Below are 15,590 nucleotides of genomic sequence, written 5' to 3' on the forward strand. Positions count from 1 at the left end.
CGTCAGCATGTGTGCAAGCAGGTCAGACGACAGGGACCCAAAACCGGGATTACTACCACAGTGCCGCAAGACTCAATAGTGCTGGGACGTCTGAAGTAGAAGGAAGCTCCTTGATGAAGATGGCACCTGGCGAAGACAAGGACACCAGCCCTCCAGAGGCACACCCCACTAAGCCAATGATGAAGCAGTTAGGAAGGTGTGACAAGATCAAGTGACCGAAAGCAAATGATGGGGCAGAGTGGCAGAAGCTTGACTCCAACTTGAGCCAACTTTTGGAGCTGCCATTGCGAGGAAAAGTTGAGAATAAGCTCAATATCTTTGGTAAAATCATCTTCGAGGAGTGCAGAGACACCTCTCGGCTCCCCAGGACACGTGCCACGCCCCCAGCCCCACCAACCTTATCTTTTGATACCTCCCCATATAAACTGCGAGAAGTTGAGGAAATCATCAAGAAGGCAAGGTCAGCATCAGCCCCCATGCCTGATGGACATATAAGCTAAGAACTGTCCACAGGTGGTGAAAGTACTATGGGTTCTCATGAAAACAGCGTGGAAGAAGCAGCAAATTCCATAGGCGTGGCAGTAAGCTATCAAGGTATTCATTCTCAAAGAGCGTGGAGGGAAAGATCTTCTTCTCCATTCTGGCAAGGAGGATAACCAACTTCCTCATGGCAAATGGATACATCAACAAAAGCTGCCAGAAGGCCAGAATCCCAGGATTAACAGGATATATTGAGCTCTCCTCCGTGATTTTGGAACAAATCCAGCGTGCAAAGAGCGAGAAGAGTGACCTACATGTTGTGTGGCTAAATCTTGTCAACGCGTACAGCTCAGTGCCGCACACGTTGATAGATTTTGCCATGGAAGTCTTTCATCTTTCATTGACTGAATCAAAAATGTCATCACCAAATACTTCAGCAAACCACGTGTCACGACAGGATGGCAACAGCTGGAATGTGGAATCACTATGGGATGCGCCATATCCCCCATATGCTGCCATCATTTGTGGCAGCATTGAAGTATGATTGGAGCACTGGAGGAGAGCCATTCCACAGCTGGCCGAAAAACCACTCCAAAACCTTGGAAGGCAGTAGACCACCTTGTCGGACAGACAAGTTGGGAAGCTAGCCAAACAACAACTTGAGGAGGGTCTGGCAAAGATTGATCGAAGCCATCTGCCCGGGAAGTATAAGGCGTGGTGCTATCAACATATGCTATGCCAACGAGTGATGTGGCCACTAAAGATCTGTGAAATTCCCACATCAGAGGTTAGCAGGTTGGACAGCCTAGCTAACAGCTACATCCAGAAGTGGTTGGGCTTGCCCAACTGGTTTTTGGATGCAGGCCTCTTTGGCTGTAACATGCTGGAGCTCCACATGAATCCATCAGTCTAGGGTACAAGCAAGAGAAGGCATGCCTTGTACTGGAGCTGAGGGAGTCATAAGGAGTGTGAAAGTCCCCATCCACACAGGCTGCAAGTGGAAGGCGCAAACTGAGGTAGACCATGCCATCTCCAGTCTGCAACATCGAGATGTGATGGAGCCAGTCCAGACAGGTCATACCGGCTTAAGCTGAGGAGCACCACAACAGTTCTGGTCAAAAGCCACCAAGAAACAGCAAAAGGCCATGGTGGTAGACGAAGTCACCAAGGTAGAGCAGGAGCACTTTCACATTAAAGCAATGTCACAGGGCCGCCATGGATCCTGGACCCTACTTATTATCACAAGATAAAGTTTTCATAGGAAAAACTAATCATATCAGAACAAAATCTGAATCATAAGTCCAATTATCTTTAACCACATTAACCTCAGACACTCAGGGTTAGACTGTGGATAATGTCTCTTTTAATAACATGATCTATTCACTGACAAACATATCCAGTGTTTGAACATGATTTCAGTATGAACAGAATGATTCTTGTGCAATTTGGTCGTAACATCAAGCCAAGTCATATTTATTTATAGAGCACATTTAAAACAGGAGTGCTTTACAGAAAAATGTAAAATACATTAAAAAAATAGATTAGTAAATTGTAATAGACAAAATTAACAATTTTATCATGCTTTAGCTGGGATTTAAAGGTGATGATTGACGGCAGGTTCTGACAGTGAAGGCAAACTGTTCCACAGTCTGGCAGCTCAGTCACCTTTGGATTTTGGCTGGAAACGTTGAATGTGTTTGTAATGTGTTGGCAAAGTTTAATCATTTGCTTTAGTTAATATAAATATTGGGTGTCTGTGAAGATTCTCGGTCATCTAGGTCATGGTTATCCGAGGAGGGTTGAACTGAGGGCAACTGGACTTGGTTGTAGATACTTGAAGACATTTCGCCTCATCCAAAAGGCTTCTTCAGTTCTAACTGACTGGTGGGGAGTCCCAGGTGGGGTCTTTATCAAGGTCATTGATACCACTTGGTTTGTTAGTGCTCCTGGCTGTTGTAACGACAGTCACAGGAGTCACCTGAGGCCAAGTGTAAATGGTTGTTAAGTCTCCTGGGATTTTTTTTCATTTTTCTTGAAAAAAAAAAAAGAATTGATTATTAAAATTTACAATTACATGGATGTAGCTGTAAATCCATCCTTCCATCTATCCAAATTCACAATTTACTTATCTATCAATGTATTTTTGTTTTAATTGTTTAATTGTATTTTACATTTTTTCTCTAAAGCACTTTGGTCAACTCCTGTTTTAAATGTGCTGGATAAATAAAATTGACTTGACTTGATGTTACCCCCAAATTGCACAAGAATCATTCTGTTCATACTGAAATCATGTTCAAACACTGGATATGTTTGTCAGTAAACAGATCATGTTATTAAAAGAGACATTATCCACAGTCTAACCCTGAGTGTCTGAGGTTAATGTGGTTAAAGAGAATTTGACTTATGATTCAGATTTTGTTTTGAAATGATTAGTTTTTCCTATTAAATCTTTATCTTGTTTGTAAAACATGACATAAAATGGAGAAATGTTTCTTCTTCTTCTGTTGCTGCAGGTTTTTTGGAGCAGCTGGAGGTGTTGTTGAAGGATGAAAATCCGTCAGTGAGAACGAAAACCTGCAAGCTGCTTCACCTGCTGACTAGGTAACATGGATAGATAGATAGATAGATAGATAGATAGATAGATAGATAGATAGATAGATAGACTGCTCAGATATTATACATATAAAACCTGAAATTCTGTTCTCTTATATACAGTAAGACAGTGGTATTCAAGTACTGTACCTAAGTACAATTTTGAGGTACTTGTACTTTCCTTGAGTATTTCCATGTGATGCTACTTTCTACATTTCAGAGGGAAATATTGTACTTTCTACTCCACTACATTTATTTGACAGCTTTAGTTACTTTTCAGATGAAGATTTGACACAATGGATAATATAACAAGCTTTTAAAATACAACACATTGTTAAAGATGAAACCAGTGGTTTCCAACCTTTTTGTCTTTTGACGTCTTACAAAAAGCAGTGTGTAGTCGGGGTCACATTTCACATGTCTATGAGTTGTTAACAGCTCCACCAAATAGTGATTTTTCCCTCTAAACTTCTCACATGCTTTCATTTCAAGAAATGTTCAAATGATCCAATATTTCAGCAAAAATCAAAAGATTAGAGAAAAAGTCCAAAAACTGAACTTTGTTTTTTCTTCTTTCCTCTCCCATTAATCATCTCACGACCCCTCAGATTTATCTGCTGACCCTTTGGAGGGGCCCGACCCCTAGGTTGGGAACCACTGGACTAAACTAGCTAACTGTATATAAAGTAGTGTAAACTAGCTCCACCTCCAGCAGCTACAACAGTAACATGCTGCTCTAACACTGATGCTTCACTATTAATAATCTAATGATGTCATATATAATAATATATCAGTCAGAGGGACCAAACCACTACTTTTACTGCAATACTTTAACTACATCAAGCTCATAATACTTATGTACTTTTACTGCAATACTTTAACTACATCAAGCTCATAATACTTATGTACTTTTACTGCAATACTTTAACTACATCAAGCTCATAATACTTATGTACTTTTACTGCAATACTTTAACTACATCAAGCTCATAATACTTATGTACTTTTACTGTAGTAGGATTTTTCATGCAGGACTTTTACTTGTAATGGAGTATTTTTACATTGCTGTATTGGTACTTTTACTGTAGTAAATGATCTGAATACTTCTTCCTCTGTATATTTCTACAGGGAACAAATCATTCCTTCATGCTTGCTGTTTGTCACCTCCAGTAACAGCCTGGTAAAGCCGCTCCGGGTCGTGCATCAGGTCGCAGAGTGAAGCCAGAGCCCGCTGCTTCCTGCCGGCCTCCGGCTGCTGCAGCTCCGCGAACAGCTGCGGCACCGCCCGCTGGCCGAAGGCCACCGGAGCCCGGGTCGGGTCTATCAGAACACCGGCCATCCGGAACACGTCCCGGGGAGAGGCAGAATCAGGTTAAAACCCGGTAGCTAAGGAGCTAACCGAGCTAATTAATGGAGTTACCCGAAACGCTCCGCAGCCGTTGCTTAGTAACCGCATGTAAACATCATAGCACAGTGATGCTGCGTTCAAAGTCTGTGTCCAGCAGTAGAAAAAGTACCGAGATCCTTTGCTTAAATCGAAGAACAAATACGGCAATGCAAACATACTCCATTACAAGTAAAACACCTGCATGGAAAACCCTACTACAGTAAAAGAACATAAGTATTATCAGCTTGCTGTATTTAAAGTATGAGAAGAAGAAGTATGTAAGACTAAAAAACAAAGTTCTGATACAAAAATCTATTTTCAGTTTCATACATTTTCAAACATCACACAAGGCATCCTACAGGACAATCACATGGTTTGGTAATCAAACCATTATCTGTCACTTGTATTGCCACCTGTGTTTGCTTTACACGTTATAATGGCACCATCTGGTGGTTAAATTAAAATACATCAATCCCGCCAAAACAACGAACCAAAACTCAAATTCCAACATAATTTCCAAAAGTCAGACTCTTCATTCAGTCCATGTGAAGAGTGTGTTTAATTTATGTATCCAGAATGTTTCACATTTCAAAAGCAATACAACCAGATTACCACCTCGCTTGTTGTAATGCACTAATACACTAGAAATTGTGTTTGACAAAAAGTAAATTGAATCAATAATCTCTAGTCTTTAAGATATTTTGGTTAATCTTATATGGAATTTTCCAGTTTATAAATTATAAATCTTTATTAAAATATATAAATATATCTTTGTTTAGGTAGCTCACAATGAAAAATATTTGTTTGAACCACAAAAATCACATTTATATTCAGTTTAAACATTTCCAAAACATAATATACTGGATATATTTCAGAAAATATTTAATAGGCCCATTCAATGTATTTATATTATGTAATAGGTCTATTATATAATATATTTGTCTGATTTTTTCATTTTTAAACTGAGTGAACTAATGTTGGAATTCTCTTATTCTGTCTTTATTTTTAAACTACAAAGACAACACTTGTAAGTAAGATTGTGCAGGAAACAGAATATCCAGATTTGTTCCACATTTTATGTATTTTTTGCATGTAAACTTTATACTGTGACAGTTTTGACTGAGGAGGCTCATGCACACCTTCAGTTTCTTGTAGACAGGTGCATAGGAGGAAATGTCTATAGGCAAGAAGAGAAGAGAGAATTTCAGCGCACTGTCCTTTAACTGCAATTAACTTTACTAGAATACAATGTTTTGGTCCTTAGACCATCATCAGGTAAAACTGAGGAACAAAGAACATTCCAGACAGATAAAGCCAACACCTCCTCAGGTGAGGCCAATCAGGGACCATGTCAGGCAATCAGTCCCACAGTCTGTATGCTTTTAGCCTATCAGAAGGCAGCTCCACCATCAAAGATGGACATTCTACAATCTATAATGAACAGCAACTACATCCATTTATATACAAACATTGAATAATATAATTATTGAGTTGAGTTGCTACTTAATGTGATGCTGTGAATATTAGTTTTAAATGGGATCATGTTTTCAGCTGGGTGTCATTTTGGCTTTGTACTACAAAGCAGGATTTGGGGTTTGCGAGGGAACTTTAGGTTTATCCCTGCTGAACAGCTAACCTGCTGTTCAGCAAAAAACAGGAGAAACATTTTATTGTTCCATGTTTCTATTTCTACTCTGGTTTTGAAACAGAGCATCTAACAAACGGAGGGATCTCTTATGACACTAACACATAATGATGATTTTAGCTGCATTTTAATTGTACAAAGTTGATTTTATCCTGGTGTGACAGCTGACAGTGTGGATGATTTTACACTCCGATTCCATGACTGCAACTCAGAATAACATGAGTGTGTGTGTGTTTGTTACCTCTTTGGGACCTTTTCTGGTATAAACACCAACTTTGGCGGGACCAGTAGTCCTCATGGCCCGATCCTAATGAGGCAAAACATCCTAGTTAAGGTTAGAGTTAAGGTGTTAATTGAGGTAAGGTTAAAGGTACACTATGCAGGATTTGTTGGTTGGTGTTTCTTAACGCACAGCATTCAAAGTTGGCCCCTCCTCCCCGGCTCAATGAGTGAGAGAGAGAGAAGAGAGTGAGCAGCATTATTTTAAATGTTATTTTCTGATTGTTTCACAGCGGTTACGTTCTAAAGCACAAATAAACACGCCCACACCTCCACACAACCCTGTAGTGTGGTGCTGCATTGCCAGATGTTGTGTGAATGCAGAGATTCATCCTGTCCGCTGTGGCCTCTCTGCTCTGTGTGTGTAGCTCAGTCCCGCCCTCGGTCAACAGACACACAGACCTGCTGCTCTTCATACATCCATGACACAGAGACAGAGAGCAGAGCGGAGCAGAGGAGAGAGACGGAGACAGCCATGTAACCTGGTTGCTACGTGACCAGTCCCGACCTCACATCCTGTGCATTGTTATTGGCTGGAGGCTACACACCCACTGCCCAAAGGTTGACGCCCAGAAACATCCGGAACACAGCAAAATAATAAGAAAATAAGGAAATACAGGCAGACGGCAGAGTCTCTGCAGATACATAAAGACACACACTTCTAGTAGGTCATAAGTGATGATTAAGAGGGATTACTGTTGTATGAGTCTATACATTGTTTCCTTAGGGGACTGCATGCCTACAGGCTGAATGAATGTGGCTGTAAAAAAACACATGTAAGAAACAGAGGCCTCAGTAAATTAATATTTCAAAGGTGAAAAACATGGAAATTTACGAATCAAAACTGGACAACCATTGTTTAGTTAGAGTCTATAGTTAATAAATAATAAATATTTGATGTGCAATACAATGGATGCTGTGTATGAAGCGTTAATACTGGTGTAAAATGTCTCTACACAGCTTTAATCCCTGTGGTACTAGATATTCTTGTTTTTGTCTGACTGGAAATCCCCCCCTAGCGAAAGTGTTTTTTCAAAACTGGTTTATCAACCAGTAAGACTTTGATTAAAATCAGTTCATGCAACTGACTTACCAGGTGGGTGCAGATACAGAAGTAACCGCTGCCGTTCCACCTACAGAGCAGCCTCTTAGTTTAGTTAGAGTCTAAAGCTGAGTATGTTAATTAAAGCAAAGAAAACACATTCTGGGTAATTCTTTTCTCATTCTTAGGTGAGACAGGAAACAAGGTTCAAGGTTCATTTTAATTGTCCTTATGCAATGCTGTACAATGAAATTCAGTCGTTACCCTCTCTACACCACACACATACACAATATATTTGCAAATATTAAAATGATTTAAATTACAATACAAAAAACCAATCAATTTGGCAGTAAAATAGAACAAAGTACATAAAAGTAGCACTAAGAAGAAATTAAGAAGGAAAAACTATATATCCAGATAAAACTATGTTATATTTACAAGGAATATACAGTTACATATTATACATACAAATAGTAGATAGTCAGACACAAAGTTTTTACAGTATTGTTGTACTGTATTTAATGGGACCATGTGCAGTGTGAAACATAAATGTTAACATTTGATGTACTGCACCAGATTGAGCTTCAAGCTAATTTTCATCTGCAGTCCTTTACAATTAAAACATATAACAGCACAATAATAAACAGTACAAAGCAAAAAAACCATACAGGACACATTATATAAAATACAAAATCACACACACCCACAATGTAAACTAGAAATTTATAATGTAATCTTGTCAAATTTAAAGCAAGATTATTTGCGTTGATGAGAAGACCATGAGATGAAATTTAGTGGTTACAGAGCTGAGTAGTTTTTAGCAGATTTTTTAATTTGGTTTTGAATGTACTGATGGAACTGCAGCTCTTTATATCATCAGGTGGGACGTCCCACTGAGTTGTGGCTTTCACAGAGAAAGCTGACTGTCTAAATGCAGTGTGACAAAATGGTACAATCTTGTATAGAGATATTCTAGACGATCTCATAGAACTTATTGAGTGAGTGAACACAAAGTCACATATGTGCAAAGTCAATGTAGTATGCAAGTTATAATGCAAAAAACACAAGGTAGTGGTTTGTAATGCAAAGGTAATATCGTGTAATTTACATAGTAGACCAAAAATTACTTAATATTACTATGTAAATTTCACAGATGCAGTACAATATACAGAAGAAGTCGGCTGCATGAACTGATTTGAACTGACTGATGTCTTACAGGTAGATAAACCAGTTTAGAAAGATCTGAACACAGAACACTTTCGCTGGGAGGGGACTTCCAGTCAGACGAAAACAAAATGCAGCACTGAGATCCAATAATAATAATACTGAAATTCTGCCATTGTCTATGTTTAAGTGTATGTCATTTAAGACTTTAACAAGAGTAGTCTCAGTGCTGTGGTCAAAATCCTGACTTGAAGACATCAAAACGGTTGTTTAGAGCCAAGAAGTTGTTCAGCTGTTGAAAAACTTTTAAAGAAATTTAATATGGGTTAATAGTTGCTCATTAGTGAAGTGTTTAGATTGTCGATTGCAATTTTCAGGGCCTGTGGGAAGACACCTGAGAGAAGAGACATGTTGACAATCTACAGAAGATCGGAGGCCGTGCAATTTCAAACAATTTTGAAAAAGCCTGTAGGCAGAATATCAAGGCAGGTACAAGCTCTTAATGCTGGTATTCTCATCAAAAGTGAAAGGACTGATCAAGTCACTGCTTTTAAATATCTCAGTGTGACAAATTTGAACTTTAAGAAACATGTTTTTAAAAAAGTGGTTAAAACCATAAAGTACAATTTAGACATATTAGAAACTTTCCATATGTCTTATTGCATTACATGTTGGAGTTGGAGTTAACAAACTTTGTATATATCACTGTCCCTTTTTGAAACTTCAACCCCCCCCCCCCCCCCCACCCCACCTACAATCTCACCTACAAACCTTTAATTGTTCAACTGTTTCCCCTGCTGACTGGAGGAATGAATGTCTTTTTAATGGACAATAAATATTTGATGTGCAATATAATGGATGCTGTGTTTAAAGCAGTTAAAGTTGTACTTCATCCAACACTGGTGTAAAATGTCTCTACACCACTTACAACCTTGTGGTACAAGGAATTCTTGTTTTTGTGTGACAGGAAATCTGAACATAGTGTTCCATGTTCAGATTTATCCCCTCCCACTGAAAGTGTTCCATGTTCACATTTTTCTAAACTGGTTTATCTACCTCAAATTTTCAAGTCACAATGTACTCTAAAATGAAAATCAAACACTGTTCTGATTGTTCTCCCCAACACTGTAATAGACGTTCCCACAAATGGGTTGCATTGTCAGGTTGTTTTACTTTCACCCCTCTGTCCAGTTCATGCTGAACCAGCTTGATGACCAGTGTGCAGCCATTCCATGATTTGAAGCCTACTGTCTTGTTCCTTTCTTGTATGGTAGTATGTAAGTATGTTTTGGATCATTATCTTGCTGCAGAATGAACCCCTGATCAACTAGACCAGAGGGTGCTGCATGGCTCTGCAGGATGTTTCCAGTCACTCTGTGCAAGTTACCAACTCTGGTTCCAGCAAAAGAGCCCCCGACCATCACGCTTCCTCCTCCGTGCTTTTATACAGACAGAGGGTTTGGAAGCTGGGACAGCTGAAGAAACTGTTTGCAGCAGAAAAGCTATGAATTGTTACCTAGTACTACATGGAAAATGCCTTTTAATAACTTTTTTTTTTTTTTAACCTAGGGGCTCCGTAGGCTACCACTTACCTTTGTACCATTTAAGGTTATTCACTGGACTTGAACTCTTTACATTTCAAAAAAATTTGGGGGTGTTTTGGTTGGCTTCTTACAATCTTACAGTGTGCACAAAGTGTGTTTGCAAGTAGGCAAAACAGATGTAGAAAGATGTACACTTAACTTAAATATACCTTGGTTTCATTTTAACAGTAAAGCAACAGGAGCACTGACTGATTTGCTCACATGAGCTCACAACACTATTTTATAACTTAAAGACTTAAGCCAAAAATCTTTTGAGAGTTTGATTTGATTCCATTAGCCACCATAAGTTTAAGATGATTGCAGTGCTGTTATTACTGCTACCTCCAACATCTTATTTGTTTCTCTAATCAGAGTTCCAACCCTTCAGGGGCAGGTCTTAACTTGTATGATAAATAATAAATTGGCAGGAAATAAACTGACAGAGACGGTTGATCCTGAAGAGGAAGAAGACTCCTCATACTTTATTCTATCCACTCCACCTTAACTTTCTCAGCTGTTCAGGATTTTCAGGTGAGTAAAAGGAAGATTGGCGATGGGAGATAGCATAATGACAGGGCTATTAAGTTTTACAGTATTGGGTATGTTATACAGTGGGGGAAATAAGTTTTCAACATATCAACATTTTTTCAAGAAATATATATCCAGTGCAGCTATTCACATGCCATTAAGACCAGACATTGGTATCAACTCAAAAAGGCAACACAGTTAAAGAAATCATAACATTCTGATCAATAAATAAGTTACGTGCATTAAATTGGAATGACACAGGAAAAAGTATTGAACACGCCAACTGAAATACTTGGTGGAAAAGTCTTTGTTTGCAATGACAGCTTCAAAATGCTTTCTATACCAAAAAACTAATCTCTCACAGCATCCAGGGGCGATTTCGGCCCATTCTTCTAAGTGGACAGTCTTCTTCTGGTGAATCTTTATCTTCAGTTCCTTCCATAAATGTTCAACAGGGTTCAAGTCAGGTGATTGACTGGGCCATTCCAACACCTTTATTCTCTTTCTCTGGAGCCAGTTGAGAGTCTCATTTGCAGTATGTTTTGGATCATTGTCCTGTTGGAAAGTCTATCTGCGTCTCATCCTCATTGTCCTAGTGGATAGCAACAAATTCTTCTCAAAAATATCCCGATATATAGCTCCATTCACCTTCTTCTCAACAATTTGGATTTTGCTGGTACCATGAGAAGAGAAACAGCCCCGTACCATAATGCTTCCACCTCTGAACTTCACTGTAGGTATTTTTAGGGTCATATGCAGCAGAGCCATTTCTCCTCCAAACAAGGAGTGTAGTGTTATTGCCAAAAATTACAATTTTTGTCTCGTCTGACCGCAACACCTTTTTCCAGTAATCTACAGGTTTCTCCAAATGTTGTGTAGCAAACTTCAAACATGTCTTTTCTTCAATAATGGAGTCTTACGGGGTGTTCGTGCAACTCTGTGACAATTGTACCTGCTTCTTCCAGGTCTTTCTGGAGCTCTTTTTGAGTGTTCCTTGGTCAGCGATCTTGTGAGGAGCTACTGTGCATGGCCTGTTGATGGTGTAGTGTTAATGACTAAACCTAAACACAAGAACCACCTTAAACATAGCATTGTGACATCATAAAACATCATTGTTTTTTTTTTATAAGAACTGCTGATAGAGGCAACATATTAGAAGACACTCCTGTGGAAGAGTGGAGGTATAATCAACTTATGTGGTTGTTCCATCGAGGAACAGGCAGTTAAACTCTGAATTCCACATTGTTCCCTCATCATGTTTGAACTTGTTTAAATATGTTTGATGCCTGAATTTCATTGCATACCTATACCTTGATATATCAAGCTAACTTACTGCGTCCCTGTTGTTTCAAATGGAGTTCATGTATAGTCATCATGTTTTACAAAAGGTGCTTTAAATGAGTTTTGTGTCATTTCAAGCAGAACTCTTAAGTTATGCTTACATAAATTAATTACCCATCAGCTGTTTTAATCATTAACACATCAACTTCGAAGCCAAAGTTTGTATTAATTTTTTATGTTAAGTAACTTTGCACCATGTTGAGAAAAAAAAAAATTGTCACGCCCCCTACCTGGATATGTAGTATTCTAACTTTCAAAACAATACAGAAAGTATCACAAAAAGAGATTTACAAAGCTTTCTCTACAGGCTGTGCAATAACAGATCTCCACTTCCTCGGATATCTGGGAGCACCTGCCCCAGATTTTGAGTTTGGAGGGTCTTGAAAAACTGATAGATAAATAAATAAATAACCGTTAACATTTTGCTGTAATGAATGATATGATGAATGTGTGTTTGCAACTCTGACCTGCATAGTTTTTTTATATATTATGGCTCATTGGCTGCTTTCAGCGTATATTGTTTTGTACAACTGTGTTTCGGATAAATATTGTGTGTGGATCAGATGAGCTATTCTCTGTTGCTACTGAAGCTCGTTCTGTTCAGCAGTACGTTAAGTGACAGTCACAACCAACATATTTTCATGCTATGCTTGTGCACTGGACATTACAGGCAGCGATATTCTAATGATTGATAAAATGGGTAATTAATTAAGGCTTCAACAGCAAAATAAATTTTAAACTCGATAAAACATTCATCTTCCTTCATATCTCTCCTTCCTTCTTCTGTCTCTTCCTTCTCTACTTTGTTCTCTCACAAGAAAAAAGTTGTCATTTGCTATGAATTTATGTTTTACATCATGAAACTAGTGGCACTTGTGTTGGATGCAACATGGAGCTGAGTAAAGCAGCACTTCTCCTTGATCTACTCTGGCTTGAATTGAACCTCATTTGTAAGTTGCTTTAGACAAAAGTGTCTGACAAATGAATAAATGTAAATGTATCATTACTTTTCAACTCACTGCTGTGGCGTACAGCATCTCCTCCACTCCCTTATTCATCACTCGCAATCACCAGCTGTTAACAGGCAAGACCAAAAACTATTTTTGCTGATCTGAAGTAATATTTAGACAGACTCAAAGCATTAGTACTTCTTTGATCAGTCACATTTCTGTTTTTAATATTTTGCAGCGTGATGGCGGGTCGGATGGAGATCTGGAGGACACTTCTGATCCTCTTCAGCCTCCTCAGCCTCACTCAACAGTTTGGTAAGAAATATTTAATATTTTAACAACCTCAAGTTCTCTTTTATGTCTTTACAATCCTTAAGATTTCAGTCCTGGTTGATGAGGCGACACACTTGGTTACAGTGGTAACAGAAGGTGTGATTTAATACTACAGCAAAGACTTGTTGAGCAGCTGCTTTATCAGAAATCCAACAGAGGAGGAGCTGGTGTTTCTGTTTTAATAAAGACGTCAGTCAGTAATAATCACGACCTCCATCTGATTTCATGCTGCACACGGAGCAAGTAGTGAAATATTTCAAACTCATCCTCTGACAAAAAATGACCAAAATGACCTTTGTCTTGTTTTGTAGACGCATTTTGACGATCAGTCAGCGCTAACCTCTGTGACAGTTACTCTGTTTCCTGTGGCTGCTTCAGAATAAAAGCCACTGTGTTTGGCCAGTTGAAGTCTTTTAATGTGAAGCAGCAGCAGTAGGACATGTTGTGTTAACACTAGCAATAACTTAATACAGCTCTCATAGTGTAAAGAGAGTGAACAGTAAACAGCAAGGCTGATATCAATGTGATACACTTGCTCTGATTACATGCTGCATCGTCTTCCTGAACAACGGACTCCTATACAACCAATAAAAACTACTATACAGAGAGATAATTACTGAATATTAATCACTCCCTCCAGGATTTCACAGTTATTTTCTGACATTGTGGAACAATTTGTGATGTTTTATGTGCTCTTTTTGTGGTAAATTGCAGGAAAAACAGATAACATGTCTCTAAAACCAATGGACACATCTCCATCTGGCTCCATTGTACTTTCAGTATATTGTATAACATGCTAACTGTAAGCATTTTTAGCATTAAGGCCTAAAATACAGCTCAGAATAAATACAACTTCATATGACAAATTATAGCTTAGTTTGATGAAACTGAACCGAGTCTGATAATAACCCTATTTCGACCAAAAGTTCCAGAGGAACTAATTTCAGAAACTAAACTTGGAGCTAAAAGTCCCAGTTGTTCTTCCTGTTTGCGTTTCCATTAAAATTAAGAGCATTTGTCTCCACAAATCATCTGCTGAGTGTTTGTTGGTTATTTATTTCTGCTTTAGAACAAAATGACACGAAACAATCAGAAAATACTGTTTTATTTCTCGCATTCACCAGCTTTGTTCTTGCTAACACTGCTCCCAAACAAAACAATGCCTAATTTTATTTTTAACGTTAACAAACACCTTTTAAAACAAAAACCAACAAAAACCTTTCAGCTACTGTAAAATCCTGGTGTAATGTACAGTACCAGTCAAAAGTTTGGACACACTTTCTTTTTCAAGTGAATGGGAAGGTGTATCCATCCAGAGGTGCTGATCTCTCTCTGAGAAATTCAACTAAACCTCAGTCTGCCAATGACGTATCTGCTCTCATCTCCCTTTCCTCTAACATTCACTATGAACTCAAAGCATGAACATAAGGAACACCTACAACTGATCCTCATTTAATGTCAAATTTGTCTTAACTTTGCAGAGGTGAGAGAGGATGAATGGGAGGAGCTCAGCCCTGATATCGCTGCACTGCATCGCCTCAGAGGACTGCCTGAACACATGTTTCATGAAAGGCTCAAGAACCCTTCGAACCCAAAGTAAACTTATATGTCTCCTTTCCAACTGTTAAGGCCTTGGCACAACTATAATGCATATATTTTAGAAAATATGATATATAGTAGTATTCAGGCACTGCTGTGATAAATGTGACAATAGTCCATATAGTTTTCTGTTGGATGGGACTATTTATCCATATCCCTTTACCTCAAGGGAAATACACAAATTCCCACTTGAAGGATGGGTTCACAGTTTTTCAAGTCTGCCCAAATGAACAATGAAACCTGTTTTTCTTGCTGTAATAATTCCTCCTGTTCATACTGACCGTTAGAAGACCCCTTCATAATGCACTTACAATGTAAGAGATGCAGGACAAAATCTACCGCCCTCGTTTAGGCAAAATTGTAATTAAAAGTTTATCTGAAGCTAATATGAGGCTTCAGCAATGTGATTTAATCAAATCAAGTGGATAAAAATGTAATAAGGAATATATTTCATCTTAGGGCCACGTCCATGCTTGGGGCCAGAGTTGAGAGATCCACTAGCAGGTAAGGAGCCATGGTCACAGCTAAGGTTTGTGATGCAGCTGTGGTGAGAAAGCTTTCATTCACCACCACCTGAAAATATGGGCCCTGCAGTACACACTTGTTGAGATTATTGTAACTTTTTCTCACTGTTAATCTGTTAAACTCAGGGTAGTTCTTCTTAAAAA

General features: G+C 38.6%; 1 protein-coding gene across 1 annotated transcript in view; it reads right to left on the minus strand.

Annotated features, from left to right (window-relative positions):
- Nucleotides 1-4,531, minus strand: part of rsph14 (radial spoke head 14 homolog) — a 9,712-nt gene extending 5,181 nt beyond the window's left edge. The window contains exon 1 of the mRNA XM_042420398.1: nt 4,236-4,531. Coding sequence (XP_042276332.1) covers nt 4,236-4,410 — 175 coding nt within the window. The 5' untranslated portion in view covers nt 4,411-4,531. The remainder of the gene's footprint in view (nt 1-4,235) is intronic.
- Nucleotides 4,532-15,590: the final 11,059 nt, after the last annotated feature.

This window comes from Thunnus maccoyii, chromosome 9, assembly GCF_910596095.1.
Source record: "Thunnus maccoyii chromosome 9, fThuMac1.1, whole genome shotgun sequence".
In the NCBI taxonomy this organism is placed as follows: Eukaryota; Metazoa; Chordata; class Actinopteri; order Scombriformes; family Scombridae; genus Thunnus; species Thunnus maccoyii.